Source organism: Phacochoerus africanus, chromosome 13, assembly GCF_016906955.1.
Source record: "Phacochoerus africanus isolate WHEZ1 chromosome 13, ROS_Pafr_v1, whole genome shotgun sequence".
In the NCBI taxonomy this organism is placed as follows: domain Eukaryota; kingdom Metazoa; phylum Chordata; class Mammalia; order Artiodactyla; family Suidae; genus Phacochoerus; species Phacochoerus africanus.
Window position 1 is genome coordinate 25,776,847 of NC_062556.1, and position 17,401 is coordinate 25,794,247.

The 17,401-nt window shown below is 42.3% G+C and overlaps 1 protein-coding gene across 12 annotated transcripts in view; it reads left to right on the forward strand.

Moving 5' to 3' along the window:
* ELF1 (E74 like ETS transcription factor 1) overlaps positions 1–17,401 on the forward strand; it is a 124,033-nt gene that overhangs the window by 79,968 nt on the left and 26,664 nt on the right. For all 12 annotated transcript variants that reach the window (XM_047756107.1, XM_047756105.1, XM_047756110.1 and 9 more), the window contains one exon: positions 12,738–12,918. In XM_047756107.1, the coding sequence (XP_047612063.1) occupies positions 12,738–12,918 (181 nt within the window). The remainder of the gene's footprint in view (positions 1–12,737; positions 12,919–17,401) is intronic.

Sequence of the window (17,401 nt, forward strand, 5' to 3'; positions counted from 1 at the left end):
TTTTTTTATCACTTGAGCTCGTGCATTGAAGTATTGTTAAGTTTTTGGAATCAAAACGGTAGTAATCAGGGGAGTTCCTTTCGTGGCTCAGCAGCAACGAATCTGACTAGCATTCAAGAGGATGCAGGTTCTATCCCTGGCTTTGCTCAGGGGGTTAGGGGTGTGGTGTTGCCGTGAGCTGTGGTGTGGGTTGCAGATGTGGCTTGGATCCGGCGTTGCTCTGGCTATGGTGTAGGCCGGCGGCTACAGCTCTGATTTGACCCCCTAGGCCTGGGAACCTCCATATGCCTCGGGAGCAGCCCTAAAAAGACCAAAAAAAAAAAAAAGAAATGGTAGTAATCAATATTTGGTATTTTGTTTAAAATGGAAATGTACTAGTAACAGCAACACCAACAAAACCCTGAGGAGATTGCCAGGGAACAGTCTCCACATACCTAAGACTGGTAGGCCCAAGAGTTTCATGGGTGAGCTATTTTAAGCTTTAGTGAATCATTTAAACAGTTTCAGTTCAGAGAGAGAAGTTCCCTAATTCATTTTGACAGAGCCCGTATAACACTGATACCAAAAACTGGCAGAGTGCGTGCATGTACACATGAACAGGAGGCTAATTTTAAGGTAGTTTTGTTTCTTTGGGGTTTTTTTTTTTTTTTTTTTGGCTGCACCTGCAGCATGTAGAAGTTCCAGGGCCCAGAATGGAACCCAAGCTGCCAGAGGGACCTGAGCCCTGGCAGTGACGATGCCAGATCCTTAACCCACTGTGCCACTCAAGGAACTCCTCACGATAGGTACTTTAACTATGTGAGGGGATATTTATTGTCTCTTAGCTTTGCCAAGTCCTGTAGGCATGTGCTTTTTCTCTTTTGATCCTCGCCATAAACCCTGTACAGTGTGTGGCAGCTGTTTTCCTCCTTTTATGAAGAAGGAACGTCTTTGTAAAGAGGAATCTCGAGAGAGCTTGAATGATGGAAGGAGTATTGCCCAGAAACACAATGCAAAGTGACAGCATGTGCATTGGCATTGCGTCTTTGACTTGAGAAAGTCCGAATTCCATAACCATTCTGCGAGGGGAGAGGATAAGAGAGAAAAGGAACCTTGACGGAGAAAGAGGATCTGAAAGACTAAAAGAATATTAAGTAGCCTTTTATAGGAATTGCAGTTGTGATAATGGGGATTTTCACTTACTCCCACATACATGTACATATTAAAAATTTAAGGAGTTCCCATCGTGGCTCAGTGGTTAAGGATCCAACTAGGAACCATGAGGTTGCGGGTTCGATCCCTGGCCTCGCTCAGTGGGTTGAGGATCCGGCGTTGCCATGAGCTGTGGTGTGGGTTGCAGACACGGCTCGGATCCTGAGTTGCTGTGGCTGTGGTGTAGGCCTGCGGCTGCAGCTCCGATTGGACCCCTGGCCTGGGAACCTCCATATGCTGCAGGTACGACAAAAAGACAAAATAATAATAATAATAATAAAATAAAAAACTGGATTCATATACTGCATTTTCTTTCAGTCACAAAAAGTGTGTTCCTAAGTTAGACCAGTGTGTTGGGCAGTGTGTCTGCAGCTCCCTAAGACTTCTCTTCTGGATTGCGAAAACGGCTTTTCACTTTCTTTTAAAATAGAGATTGGAAGAAAAAAAAAAATAGAGATTGGAAGGGATAAGCCCTGTAAAGAGAGCTTGAGTGAGTCTACAGAGATATCCTCATTTGCAGATAAAGAAGCTGTTTTAAGGACAGATTTGCAAAGTATGCCGAGAATCTGGCTGTGAGGAATCCTCCACAGAAACTTAATGCGGAGACCCAGAGACCTATTGCACAATCCTGGCTTTTTTTTTTTTTTTTCTAACGTAATCCGTCAATTCCTGAAATCATTTTAAATGTACTTTGGAAACTGGTAACAGTGGTAGCTCCTGGGGATGGGGAACTGTGTAGGGAGAGGAAGATCATGTTTTATGCTCTTAGAATACAATATATGTTCATATCTTCATCTATTCCCCCAAATTAATTTTTTAAAACTGTACCACGGAAAATTGTTTAAAGGATTTTAATTGACTCATTTTGTTCACCCGTCACTCTGATTTGGGGGCGTGTTTGGCCATCTAGATGTGCCATGTGTAGAGATGACGTTTCATTTTTATCATGGTCTATACGAGGGAATGAGGGAACACCCTCCTGGTACTCAGGCTGGTCCCAGGCTCCTCCCCTGAACTGCTCTGCTTTCACCTCTGCCAGAGAGCACTGCTCAGAGCTGAGAACTCGAAAATAGTGAGTTGAAGGCATTTTCAAGTTCTGTTTCTCCCATCATACGGACTTCTGCTTTTGAAGCTTTTTATTGAAGTATAGCATAAACACAAAGACTCACAAATCATAAGTGTACAGTTTGGTAAATTGTCACAAAGTGAACACACACGTGTGTGTGTGTATGTGTATGTGTGTATATATATATATATATACACATACACATATATATATATATATCCAGCTTTTGCTTTTTTTTTTTTGCCTTTTTAGGGTCACACCCTCGGCCTATGGAGGTTCCCAGGCTAGGGGTGCAAATCAGAGCTATAGCTGCTGCCTACACCACAGCCTCAGCAACACCGGATCCTTAACCCACTGAGAGAGGCCAGGGATTGAACCTTCGTCTTCATGGATACTAGTCTGATTTGTTTCTGCTGAGCCACAAAGGGAACTCCCAGCTTTTGCGTTTAATTGAGGCTAGATGGTTGTTGCCGAGAATAGCTGGTTATGCTTTTTTTTTTAATTTTCTAATTATAGTTTTAATTTGCATTTTTTATTGTTATTTCCCCAATACAATTTTTTTTCTACTGTATAGCCTGGTGACCCAGTTACACATACATGTACACATTCTATTTTCTCACATTATCATGCGCCATCTTAAAGTGACTAGACATAGTTCCCAGTGCTACACAGCAGGAGAGAGTAGCTGGTTATGCTTTTTGCACCAGTTTTTGTTTGTTTTTTTTTTTTTTTACTTTTTAGGGCCACACCCGAGGCATGTGGAGGTTCCCAGGCTAGGGGTCTAATTGGAGCTGCTGCTGCCGGCCTACACCACAGCCACAGCAACACCAGATCTGAGCCGCATCTGTGACCTGCACCACAGCTCACCGCAATGCTGGATCCTTAACTCACTGAGCAAGGCCAGGGATCGAACCCACAACCTCATGGTTCCTAGTCGGATTCGTTAACCACTGTGCCACAATGGAAACTCCCGGCCCCAGTTTTTTTTTTTTTTTAAAGGAACTCCTCTTACTCAAAACAAAATTGGAAAACCATGCCTCTCAATGTAAGGTGGTGGTAAGCCAAGTTTTTCCTCCTCCAGCTCTGTTGTGGTACAATTTACATAGAACTTGCTTACCATGTACAGTGTGATGATCTGACATGTATAAGTAGTAAGCCAAGTTTTAAATCAAATATTAAAAGACTTTGATCATCAAAAAAATGTTTTTATTGAATGCTTACTATATGCCATGCCATCTAAGTGGGGTGTTTACATGTTATTGAATTTTTACAACTCTAGGAATTTTTTTTTTCTTTCTTATTTTAGGTGGATGCAAAAACTAAATCCTAGGGAGACTGAATAATTTGCCTGAGTTCAGGCACACCCAGGACATGATGTGTAATCTGGCCTTAAATAGGGTCATGCTGAGTCTAGAGCCTGAGCGCTTACTGTTACATCCTGTTTTCTCTGTGTGTTTGTGTGTTTCTAGTGCATTTGCTGCAACTGTCGGATCGTGTCCTGATAGAGTAAAGGTTGGGGGGTTTGTTTTTTAAATCAAGGGTGAAGAAAGTCATTTCAAAGCAGTGTCTTCACAGGCTGAGCCTTCGAGGCAGCATTCTGATTGGAAGAGAGGGCACAGGCATTCGACTTAAAGGATCGGTTTTCCGGCAAGTGCGATGCACTTGGTTTCTCCGTATTTTGGGGGGAATGGCCTTGGGAGGAGGGCCCCCCCACCCCACTGCAGTTGTCACCTTGACTGGAGGCAAAGAGATGATGCAAGTGACTTGAACGTCTGCTCATTTGGCCTCTTACCTTTAAAAAGGAATGTCTACGCCGGGGACATTTTTAAAGACCATTTCTAACCAGCGTTTCATGTAGGAAAACATTTGGTAGATCTTTCATTTTGAGCGATTTTCATAGGGGATCTTGGCAGGATGTTTCACAATAGCCATGTATCAGTTTGAGCTCTGCTGTTGGAGACGCCTGGCAAACAAGTTATTTGAAAGTTCTTTTGCTTTTTTATACCCCAAAACGTGTTGACTAAACCTACTTACTAGCGTTGTAATAATGATCTCCAGTTTCTTAAATGCCTGCCTAGAGCCTTGGTTTGTGGTGCCCTAAGTACCTCGTCAGAGTGGTAAGATGTTGTACTATTTATAATTGGTCGCTTTCCTTCTCCTTTTACTTGACGGTATTGCCACATACACTGTCAACCACAGCAAGTGGCAGCTGTGTAGTGGACAGTGTTGCAATTGGGGGAATTGTCTCTTTCCTGCTAACACTTGCTTTGATTTTTATTAGTGCTGCTTAAAAAGTTGTTAAAATTTTTCGTTCATCACGTCATAAATCTACGTGAAATTAATAGAAAGGGAAACTGGTAGCTGTTTCCATCTGGAGCTGTGAACACCTTCCGTAAAGTTGTAAAACAGCCAAAAGTCAGATGATCACTACCGTTTAATTTGCTTATGGAAATAGAGACGTTAGTAACGCTGATTGTCAACAGCTTTTAATTCTCAGAAGCCTTCCCCCCTCTCTTCCCACCCGTTATTTGTGATTTATTTTGGTTCTGTTCCAACAGCGAATGGGAAAATAGTCTGCGAGTGCCAAATAGCAAAATATAATACAATAGCACAATGTAATACAACTGCTTGTCTTTTTGGATTACTAGAATCGTAGATGTTGGCATCAATAACCGAAGTTGACTGAATTTAGGGGATGCAGTTTAGAATCTTGGTAATTCTTGATCGAGCAGTGGTTCTGAACCCTGCACACTCAGTGGAATCCCCCGAGGACCTTCGATAACATGCGTTGGTCACATCCTTAGATATGCTGATGTTTGATTCCCATTTGGGTCAGGTACTGATATTTTTTAGATGTTTTGTAGTGTATTTTTTATTATTTATTTTTTAAAATCTTTTTTAGGGCCGCCTCTGCAGCATCTGGAAGTTCCCAGACTAGGGGTTGAATCAGAGCTGTAGCTGCTGGCCTATACCACTCCACTGCCACAGCAGTGCAGGGCCCGAGCCACATCTACAGCGTACACCACAGCTCACGGCAACACTGGATCCTTAACCCACTGAGCAAGGCCAAGGATCGAACCTGCGTCCTCATGGATGCTAGTCAGGTTCCGCTGAGCCACGATGGGAACTCCTAGATGTTTCCTAGTGTACGGTCAGGGTTGCTGACCACCAGTAGAGGGTACTGAAATTCCCTGATGCAAGTAAAAAGTACTGAAGAGAAGATCCTTCATCTGTTTAAGTAACGAGAGGTTTTAGAGGTGATAATTTTAGAAAAATGATTTGGAGAAAATTTTTTGAAAAAGTAGCCAGCCAAATGAAATGTCATATTTTTGTTAGGGCATCAATGAAATGCTGACGCCCTCATTTTTTAAAAGCAGGTAACAGATCTTATTGCATTTTATGACCAGCTCTGACTTTCCTGAAACTCTTGTTTTAAATAAATCTTGGGAAGGAGTCTGGTTGAAATGATTCAGAAAAACTAGGTGGTTAAAGTTTGACGGTCTTCAGCAAAGAAACTTGAAGAATAATGTCTGATCTTAATATAAAAGTAATAATAGGAATATATATTATATATGGATATATATCTCCATAAGCTATAGAGGTTATTTAGGGTAAAGTTATCAAATCAGAGACTTAAAGCTAGGTTAAAGTGAATTGTTTTATAGGCTGAGTTGCTCCCCATCCCCCAGATTCATATGTTGAAGTTATTTATTTATTTATTTTTTGCTTTTTAGGGATGCACATGTGGCATAGGGAAGTTCCCAGGCTAAGGGGTCACATTGAAACTGCAGCTGCCGACCTAGGCCACAGCCACAGCCACAGCAGTGCAGTCTCCTTAACCCACTGAGCGGGGCCAGGGATCCAACTTGAATCCTCACGTAATACTAGTCAGGTTCTTTACCACTGAGCCGCAATGGGAACTCCCCATATGTTGAAACTCTAACCCCTGATATCTCCGAATGTGGACACAGGGTTATTGTGGAATAGATGAGCCCCTGATTCAGTATGATCAGTGTCCATATATGAAGAGAGAACTTGGACACAGACGCAGGGAGAACGCCATGAACATGAAGACGGCCCGTTACAAGCCAGGGAGGCCTGGAGCAGGTCCTTCCCTCACAGGCCTCAGAAGGAACCAACCCCGCAGACACCCTGATCTCAGACATCTAGCCTTGTATTGAGAGACTGTATGTGTCTGTTGTTTAAACCAGCTAGCCGGTGGTACTTTGTTACAGCAGCCCTGGCAAACTAGTACAAGTCCCAATACTTTATTTAAAAAATTTAAATCTAGGAAAATTCAGCATTTGAGATTTGGCCAATTTCTGGAGTTCCCTTCGTGCCTCAGCAGTTAAAGATCCTGACTATGATCCATGAGGATTCGGGTTCGATCCTTAGCCTCGCTCAGTGGGTTAAGGATCCGGTGTGGCTGTGGCTGTGGTGTAGGCCGGCACCTATAGCTCCCATTGGACCCCTAGCCTGGGAACCTCCATGTGCCGCAGGTGCGGCCCTAAAAAGCAAAAACAGAGAAAAGAGAAGCGATTTTGCCAATTTCTTCATTTAAGAGGCGAGGAACCATTTCTTTATAAGGAATTTTAGGATTTGTGGTTAGGAAGTTTTTAGGCTCCCGATGCCTCAGTTACTAGTCAGTTTATAAGGCAGAGCTGAGATCAGCAGCTGGAGTTTCTGGAATGTGTGCTTTCTTTCTGTTTACGTAATAGAGGGGGAAGTTCTTTCCAGTTACCCATGAGGGGTTTCCTAAGTCTATTTTGTTTATAGAGGTTCAGGCCTCTTACCTGAGACTCAGAGTTGGTCTATTTATTTTATACGAATTAATAGCACCCTGGAGAAATGAAGAGATGGACAACTTTGAAGATACATCTTAGTGGACTAGGAAAGAATGGCCCATGTTTTTCATGAGAGGAGCAGGTATCATAAAAGGAGAAGACGGTATGCTTATATTAGTGGTGATCCTGGGAGGTCCCTGGGGACCAAGAGGAACTGGCTGAGCCCTTGAGATAGTTGGATTGGAGAGGCCCCGCAGACAATAATATTGAAAGTTATACTGCAGACAGCTCCTCACCTATTCTGTTTTTTTTTTTTTTTTTAAATTAGAACTAAGTAAATGCCAAAACAAAACAAAACAAAAAACAGCATCATGTTTAAGGCTGACTGTAGCAGTGAATAGAGAGAGTATGGACTCCGGAGTCACTTTAAAGTTTCTGCCACTTAGAGTAAATTGTTGCCTTTCCCCTGGAGACTGCGTTTTCTCCATGTATAAAGGAGATAATCTAATGTTTCTCCTTCGTTGGATTTTGTGATACTGAAATAATATGTAATCCATATAAAGCAATAAGTGGAGTTCCCATCGTGCCTCGGTGGTTAACGAATCCGACTAGGAACCACGAGGTTGCGGGTTCGATCCCTGGCCCTGCTCAGTGGGTTAAGGATCCCGTGTTGCTGTGGCTCTGGCGTAGGCTGGCGGCTGTGGCTCCGATTAAACCCCGAGCCTGGGAATCTCCATATGCTGCAGCAGCGGCCCAAGAAATGGCAAAAAGACAAAAAAAAAAAAAAAAAGCAATAAGCCAAGTGCCTGGTGCATATTCAGTGCTGACAAATTTTACCTCATAGCAGTGGCAGGGTCAGCAGGTAGGTGACAGTGTGGGTGTGACTCCCTCCCCCCCATTTAGAATGAGTAATGACAGCCTCAAGAGTCAGAAATCTCTTTCACTGTCAAGTTCTAAACAGACAGTTAATTATATCTTAATAAAACCAAATCTGGAAGGGCCCTTAGGCTCAGCTATTGCTCTTATTTCATTTAAAGTGAGGAAAATAAGATTATGATAACAGGATGTTGCTCCCCTCAAAAGCACAGAACCACATGTCCCTTTTCATTCATTCTTTTTTTTGGGGGGGAGCCATACGTGCTGCAGCATATGGGCATTCCCAGGCTAGGGGTTGAATTGCCCTGGGCCACAGCCACAGCAACACGGGATCCTTAAGCCTCTCTTTTCATTCTTAGGCACATTTTTGGTTCCATGGGAGCTAATCTTTTCTCTCTACTTTTATGTGTCTGAAAATTTTCTTCTTTTCTTTGTTTGCTTTTTAGGGCCACACTCGTGGCATATGGAGATTCCTGGGCTAGGGGTCCAGTTGGAGCCACAGTTGCTGGCCTACACCACAGCCACAGCAATGCAGGATCTGAGCCGCATCTGCGACCTACACCACAGCTCATGGCAACACCAGATCCTTAACCTACTGAGTGAGGCCAGGGATCGAACCCATAACTTCATGGTTCCTAGTCGGATTCGTTTCTGCTGTGCCGCGACGGGAACTCCTGAAAATTTTCTTAATAAATGGTTTCAAAAATACTTAAAATTGCAAATGATTATGTAAAGCAAATTAGAATGCGCTTGATCTGGAGTTCCGTTGCGGCTCAGCGGAAATGAATCTGACTAGTATCCGTGAGGATGCAAGTTTGATCTCTGGCCTTTCTCAGTGGGTTAAGGATCCAGCGTTGCCATGTGCTGTGGTGTAGGTGGCAGACGTGGCTTGGATTCTATGTTGCGGCGTAGGCCAGCAGCTGTAGCTCCAATTCAACCCCTACCCTGGGAACCTCCATATGCTGTGCGTGTGACCCTGAAAAGCAAAAAAAAAAAAAAAAAAGAAAAAAGAAAGAGAGAGAGAGGATACACTTGATCATACATAGACGGTCTCTGTTAGGAAACAGAGTAATTGGCCCCATGGTTGCTTCTGGAGAGGGGCCCTGAGGTGGGAGCAGCATGGATTTTAGTGATGTGTTCCTAAGATCTGCCCATCTGGAGAGTAATCGGCTCCAGTCCACTTACGGGGTAAGAGAATAAGACAAGAACGAAGGTCGTAACAGGTATCATATAGTTATTAGAATCCTGGGGACTGTATAGATTCAGATAAAATTTTGGAGATAATATCCACACTCCATAAACACTCATCACTCAGATTTCAGGAGCCAAAATAGATGCGAGTAGGGAGAAATACTTGGCTTTCCTTTGAAGGCTGCTCCTGTGAACTGCATTGACCTGCCTCTGTCTCTGACTTGGTAGGTGATTCGGGGTAAATGTCTTATCCTCATTCTTCATCTGCCAATGGATGGAGATGATAAGCCCTGCTCTTACCTGGTACGTAGCATTGTTGAGACAGGAAATGAAATCCTAAGAATTAACTCACTCTGGCCTCAGCCTTGTTAGACGAGCTTAAGGAGGAGCTTGACTTTAAGGAGAAGTGTAACAAGCTCATGCTCCTGCCAGCTGGAGTTGCATGTGCATCATTCACTCTTAAAAAAGAGAAAGGCAAGGCCAGTGACTATACTTAGTCTTGGCTACTTATGATACTCTCTTGGTGTCTCTGTGTGTGTGTGTGTTTTACAGTGTAGTTTTTGAGCCTCTTACTTTCTGTTTTAAAACATGATTTGGAGAGCCAGTTACCTCTAACTTCCTCTTTTCAGAAATGGGAAAGAAACACTTTAAAACAATCCACATACATTTTGGTATTATCTATACATTTCAGAACACAGCATTCTTTAAGGTATGGATAGTATTGGTTTAGTACCTATGATATCATATATTTAATTTAGGTAATGAAATTCTTACAATAGAAGTCATATTTAACCTTTGTGCTACTACAGACATTAATTTTAAAAGATTAAGGCTGCTTATTTATAATGAAATCATAAATCATTTTCTGTATTTTTTAAAAAGAAGCAGGATATTTACATGAGCTATCTTTCCATAAGATATTTACTAATTACAAAAAGGAAAAATAGTCAATTTGTAGTAGACACCCTCCTAACTAAATGATCAAAGTTAATATCGTTAATAATGGGACAGATAAGTATTTTGGACCTCCTGATAAGATGTATTTGAAAGGACACAACATTACATTTTTAGTTTTCTTTCCTGAAATGCAGACTGGGTCTAATCATAAGTTAATCCCACACAAACCTAAATTGAGAGATATTTTATGAAACAAATGGCCTCTACTCTTCAAAAGTGTTAAGAGCATAAAAGACAAAGAAAATGAAGAGCTGCACCAGATTAAAGGAGTTGTCATGAAGAAACAGGGTATTTACTAAATGAAACTTATGATCCTAGATTGGCTCCAGAGCTCAAGATTTTTTGTTTTGGCTTGGTTTTTGGTTTGGGTTTTTTTTTGTTTTTTTGTTTTTTTGTTTTTTTTTTTGACTTTTTAGGACCACACCTGTGGCTTATGGAGATTCCCAGGCTAGGGGTCCAGTCGGAGCTAAGGCTGCCGGCTTACACCACAGCCACAGCAATGCCAGATATGAGCTGTATCTGTGACCCACACCACAGCTCATAGCAATGCTGGATCCCCATCCCACTGAGCGAGGCCAGGGATTGAACCTGCAACCTTGGTTCCTAGTCAGGTTCATTTCTGCTGCATCACGATGGGAACTCCCAAGTTTGTTTGTTTGTTTGTTTTACATTAACGAGTTCCTGTTGTGGTTCAGTGGTAACAAACCAGGCTAGTATCCATGAGGATGCAGGTTTGACCCCCGGCCTTGCTCAGTGGGTTAAGGATCCGGCGTTGCCTTGAGTTGCGGTTTAAGTCACAGACACAACTCAGATCTGGTGTTGCTGTGGCTGTGGTGTAGGCCAGCAGCTGTAGCTATGATTTGACCCCTAGCTTGGGAACTTCCATATGCCTCAGGTGTGACACTTAAAAATATATTTTTTTTTCTTAAAAAAAAAAAGATTAATGAGAGTTGATTTTTTTAATTAAAAAAGAGATTAATGACAGTTGGAGAAATTTGAATAAAGTCTATAGATTAATAGCACTATATCAATGTTACTCTCCTGGCTTCTGTAATTGTGCTATCTTTATATAAGATAATGTTCAGATATTTAGAAAATATTCACTTAGGTATTTAGGGTTAAGGAGCACTATGTCTACCATTTTCAAATAAGTTAAAAAAACTATTGAGATAAAAATGACGATGTAAGAAGAGGATGATACACATGATTAAATGTTACAGGTTGAGAAATATGGTTGAAGGTCATAGGAGAATTCTTTGTCCTATTGCAACTTTTAAAATGAAGCTTTAAAATTTTGAGGTTTTGATCGAAGTTTTTTAGTTTTTATAGTAAAAGAGAGAGTAAATAAATGAGGTCTGTCACTAATTGATTTTTTTTTTACATCAGTAGACTGCTTCACGCATATCAGAGGAGGATGATTTGCAGAGCGATATTAATATGAAAGTGCAGAAAATGAATGATATACAGTACGACAAGTATAGCAATATAAAACAAGTTGATAGGAGTTCCTGTCATGGCACAGCGGAAACAAATCTGACTGGGGACCCATGGGGTTGCGGGCTCGATCCCTGGCCTTGCTCGGTGGGTTGGGGATCTGGGGTTGCCGTGAGCTGTGGCGTGGGTCGCAGACGTTGCTCGGATCCTGCATTGCTGTGGCTGTGGCCTAGGCCGGCGGCCATGGCTCTGGTTCGACCCCTGGCCTGTGAGCTTCCTTGTGCTATGAGTGTGGCCCTAAAAAGCAAAATAAATAAATAAATAATAAGTTGATAAATGTCAGCATTTTTACTATATTTGAAAAGTAATTATTCTATGAATAGTCCTGGTTACATGGTGTTATGATTCATTTAAACTTAGATACATTCAAAAACTTTTTATTTGGTTTTCACTTTTAACATTGAGTTTTTTCATGACCAACAAACTGATTTTTGAGTAGGCTGTTAAAAACTTTACCTCTCTGAGTCAGTTTCTTCATCTGTCAAAGGAGGTGGTTGGACTGGATTACATTTTTTTTTAAATTTTTTTATTTTCCCACTGTACAGCAAGGGGGTCAGGTTATCCTTACATGTATACATTACAATCACATTTTTTTCCCCCACCCTTTGTTCTGTTGCAACATGAGTATCTAGACAAACTTCTCAATGCTATTCAGCAGGATCTCCTTGTATATCTATTCTAAGTTGTGTCTGATAATGGATTACATTTTAAGGATCCTTCCAGTACTAAAGTTCCAGAGAGAAAACGAAAGTTAATTTTCCCATGTGAATCAAAAGCAGTTGCTAAACCCGGCCTGTGCGCCAAGTGATAGCTTCATGTCTGCTAAACTCACAGATTTTTTTTTTTTCTGTCAAAAAAACTTTGGTTGCCATTGTCTTTAATTGTACATTTCACTTGTACGCCCCTTATGCATTAAGGATACTAGCGTTTTTAGCAGAATGTGCTTTCAAAGGCTGTTTCTGCTGAACTTCCCGATGAAAACTTGGTTGTTAAAACCCAAGATTGATAATGAAACTATCTTTGGTCTTAGTAGATACCTATTCCGTGTCGCCCAGGAGTGTCAAAATGCAAGGCGCTGATGTCAAAATTGCACCGATGTCTAGTATGAAATCATTGGGGTTGTATGTAACAAAGGCAACTTTTTGTTCATTCTTTTTTCCCCCCCTCACCCCTCCTAGCTTGGTGACCCAGCTATCTTTCCTGCCGTCATTGTGGAACATGTTCCCGGTGCTGACATTCTCAATAGCTACGCGGGTCTGGCCTGTGTGGAGGAGCCCAATGACATGATTACCGAGAGCTCCCTGGATGTGGCTGAGGAGGAAATCATCGATGAGGATGACGATGACATCACCCTGACAGGTGCGTGGGCCTCCAGCAGTACCTTCCTTCCGCATAGCTTGAAGCAGTGGCTGAGCCCCATGATTTTGGGCGGATGTTCAACGTTCCTAACTTTTCTGTGCGTGCGTGCGTGCGTGGTGTGCGTGCGCATGCACCTTTTTAGGTCCACACCCGCGGCATACAGAAGTTCCCAGGCTAGGGGTCGAATTGGAGCTGTGGCTGCCGGCCTACATCACAAGCCATGGCAACTCGGGATCTCCCAGATCCGAGCCACATGTGCCACCTAAACTGCGGCTCACGGCCACCCCGGCTCCTTTCACCCACTGAGCAAGGCCAGGGATCAACCCTGCATCCTCATGGATACTATCGTTGGGGTCTTAACCTGCTGAGCCACAAGGGGAACTTTCTGACTTGGTTTTGAGCAGCTCCATTACCCGCAGAAGCTAGAGCCCTGCAGAGCGAAGGAAGTGGCGTTTTCCTTCTCATCTGCCTGTGCTTCGCGGTGCTTGCTCCCTGCCCATATTCTGTGCATCTCCTGAATGTGCAGAGATGAATGTGACAAAATAGGTGTGTAAGAGGAAGCAGACCAACTTTCTTCATCTCATGCCCCCTGAGCACTGTTTTTATGCCTAGCTCCGTACTGCTGATTACCAAGAAGTTGTTTGTAGGGCAAAAGAGAGGAAAGTTCTTTTGTTATTGCTGCTGCAGGAAGCAAACTAGGAGGCCATGACCCAAATGTCAGATAAGATGCTGGGGTTCAAAGAAGATTTGTTCAGTCAGAACTGCTGGGATATTTCAAACTGAAAGGCTCACTATGTAAGTGTGGAGGTGGTGCTTTTTTCATCAGCTTTAGAAACTGGTACACACATTTGTATTTTTATATATTTACATTCACATATATCTTGGCCAGAGATGTTGGAGGTGTTGGAGAAATGAATTATTTGGAAGCAAAGATTCTTTGAATATTTATCCTTCAGTTAAAAACCAGAAATTAACATTAGTTACAATAGTGTATCAACTAAACCTGGACTTGATTCATATTCTGTCCATTTCACACTAACGTGCCTTTTCTGTCCTAGAATGCTATCTAGATTCTCACATTGCAATGAGTAGGTATTTTTTCCCCTAGTCTCTTCCAGTCTATAGCAGTTTCTCTCTCTTGCCTTGTCTCTCATATCCTTGACACTTAGGAGGAGTAGAGGCTTACACTGTAGAATGCCCCTCACTTTTATTTCTGTGATGTTTTTTCATGATTGGAATGAGATGCATTTTAGGCAAGCATACCACTAAAATGGCATTGTCTCCTTCTGAGTGTATCATGTTAACATAGTAGATTTTTTTTTTTTTAGTACCTTATTTAATTCTCACAGAAGTAAAAGCAAACTGAAATTAGAGAAGCTAAATTAAATGATTGGCTTAAGGTCACACACCCAGTGACTGAGCCCCCACTGGTAACACCGACCAACAGCACTTAGTTTTTGTATTGTCCTTTTATTTTTAACAAAGCACGTTTTCATATATTCACTTTTTTTTGTTGTTGTTCAGAGCTGCCCATGAAATTCGTTTTTGACAAATCTACACTTGTTTCTCCCTTATCAGTAAGGGAATTATATCAGTCAGATTAGAGGTTTATAGTCATTGCTGACTGTGATCTTTGTGTTTTGTGTAAGAGAATGACCACCACTGTGCATATGTGTTGTATACCTAGTGGGGTTTTAGCAGTGTATTCTGATATACTTTCTTTTTTCCTTTTTTGGTCTTTTCTAGGGCCACACCTGCAGCATATGGAGGTTCCCAGGCTAGGGGTCTAATCAGAGCTGTAGCCGCTGGCCTGTGCCATAGGCACAGCAACGTGGGATCCAAGCCGCGTCTGCAACCTACACCACAGGTCACAGCAACACTGGATCCTTAACCCATGGAGCAAGGCCAGGGATCGAACCCACAACCTCATGGTTCCTAGTCAGATTCGTTAACCACTGAGCCACAACGGGAACTCCTGATCTACCTTCCTGATGCTGTAGGGTAAGGCTGCATTCTCTGTGCTTTAGGAACCAGGGCCTCCCCTGAAGGGGTGTTTATTCCTGGTTTTCATCATCAAGGGAAAGATATTGATCCTCAGAAGAGAAATAGAGACTAGGCAAGCAGATCTTGGGTCTATAGGAGAAGGAATTACTTTTTCCTTTTCCGTGCTTCACTTTCTCAGACTGACGACAAGATACAGACAAGCTCCTTCCTTCCTAGCAAATAGAACTAGTATGGAGTGGGTCCAGAGAATAAGCCATATCTTGAAAATCAGATTTGCTATTTGCATGTTTCTTCTCTCTGGCCTTTCTTATCTTCTATCCTGAGCTTTTGTTTGACTCTTCCATACTTATTTGAGTCATGTCATGAGAAAGCAAAGGATTCTGTAGCCTTCCTTAGTCCAGAGTGGGGAAGAGGGGGTAGTGTACTTTTGAGAAAATTCAGGGAAGGTGGTAATGGGGATAGTTTGTGAACTGTAACTATGAGCCCTAGGTAGCACTTCAGGTGATACTAAGGAATATTGTTATTCTTTTTAGGTAAGGCAATAGCATTGTGTTAGATTCTTTATCTTTTAGATACATATGCTCAAATACTTAGAGATAAAATACAGTGGCATAAATTCCTTCAAAAGAATCCTGGGGGTCAGGGTGTGTGTGAGGGGACCATGGGCAGTAATTGGAGTATGGATGAAAGAAGATTGACCATAAATGGAAAATGGTTGATACTGAGGATGGATATGTGAGGATTCATTGTATTATGTCCCATAATTTTGGTTCTGTTTGAAATTTTCAATAAGAAAAAGATTGAACTATTTTTATGAACTTGATGCTGATATTAGGTGGCACCTCTCACCTCTAACCCCTCGTTTCAAATTTTCGTGTTCATCCAGATATTTTTATTTTTGTCATTGATTTATCTCACATCAACTCTTTATTTTTTATTTATTCATTTATTTTTTTAGGGCCACCTCTGCAGCATATGGAGTTTCCCAGGCTAGGGGTCAAATCAGAGTTGCAGCTGCCAGCCTGTGCCACAGACACGGCAACGTGGGATCCAAGCCACTTCTGTGACCTACACCACAGCTCATAGCAACACCGGATCTTTAACCCACTGAGCAAGGCCAAGGATCGAACCTGAGGCCTCATGGATACTGGTTGGGTTCGTTACTGCTATGCCACAACGGGAATTCCTCATATCAAGTTTGGTATAAATCTTAACCTAAAAAATGTATAATGATGTTAAACCACTTTTCTCTGTTTATATGCTGGGCTTTTTTTTTTTCTGTTTTTTTTTTTTCCCTTTTCTAGGGCCGATTCCTGCGGCATATGGAGGTTCCCAGGCTAGGGGTTGAATTGGAGCTCTAGCCGCTGGCCTACACCACAGCAGCGCGGGATCCAAGCCGCATCTGCGACCTACACCACAGCTCATGGCAACGCCGGATCCTTAACCCACTGAGCAAGGCCAGGGATCGAACCCGCCACCTCATGGTTCCTAGTTGGATTCGTTAACCACTGCGCCACAACGGGAACTCCCAAAAATTTTTAAAAGGGTTTGACTGTGAGCTCTGAGTATGTGGCGATTCCTCTTCTATTACCAGCTTGAGGATCTGAAAGTGAAATCATTTCCTTAAATGCAGAAGTTTTGTATTTCCACGAATGGAAGGTAACCATGATGACTACATTCACTGGTAAATCTTCTCTTTGAAAAAGATACTATGGAGTTCCCTTCGTGGCTCAGTGGTTAACGAACCCGACTAGGAACCATGAGGTTGTGGGTTCAATCCCTGGCCTTGCTCAGTGGGTTAAGGATCCACTGTTGCTGTGACCTGTGGTGTAGGTTGCAGACGCAGCTCGGATCCTGCATTGCTGTGGCTCTGGTGTAGGCTGGCGGCTATAGCTCGGATTAGACCCTTAGCCTGGGAACCTCCATATGCTGCAGGAGCAGCCCACCCAAGAAATGGCAAAAAGACAAAAAAAAAATACTATTATGTGTTCGTTCTTTCATACTTTTGTCTACTTGTATCAGGTCAAACCTAATTTTTAGTAATCTATAATATTTTCAGGGTCTCTAATGAGTTAGGAAACAAGTTACTATAGTATCAGTGCTTTCTGTCCCTAGTGTGAGTAGATTTTAATTAGCTGCCAGATCATAGCTGCTCTATTATGGAGACGTTATAATAAGATAACACGCATTAAAAAATTTAAAACATTAAAAATTGAAGGAAAAAAAAAGATGCAGGTATTGAAAGCTCATGGGTTTTAGAGGAGGGAGTGGCCAAGATGGCAGACTCGGAAACTCTGAGCTCACCTCCTCCTACGGGCACACCCAAGCTGCAGAGTTATTTATAGAGCAGCCATTGATGAGAAAAACCAGAAACTAGCCGAAAAGATCATCTGCAACTGAAGATGTAAAGAAGGACCCAAAAGGAGACGGGTAGGAGGGCCGAGATGTGGTGGAGCCAAGACCCGTACCCCCCCTGAGT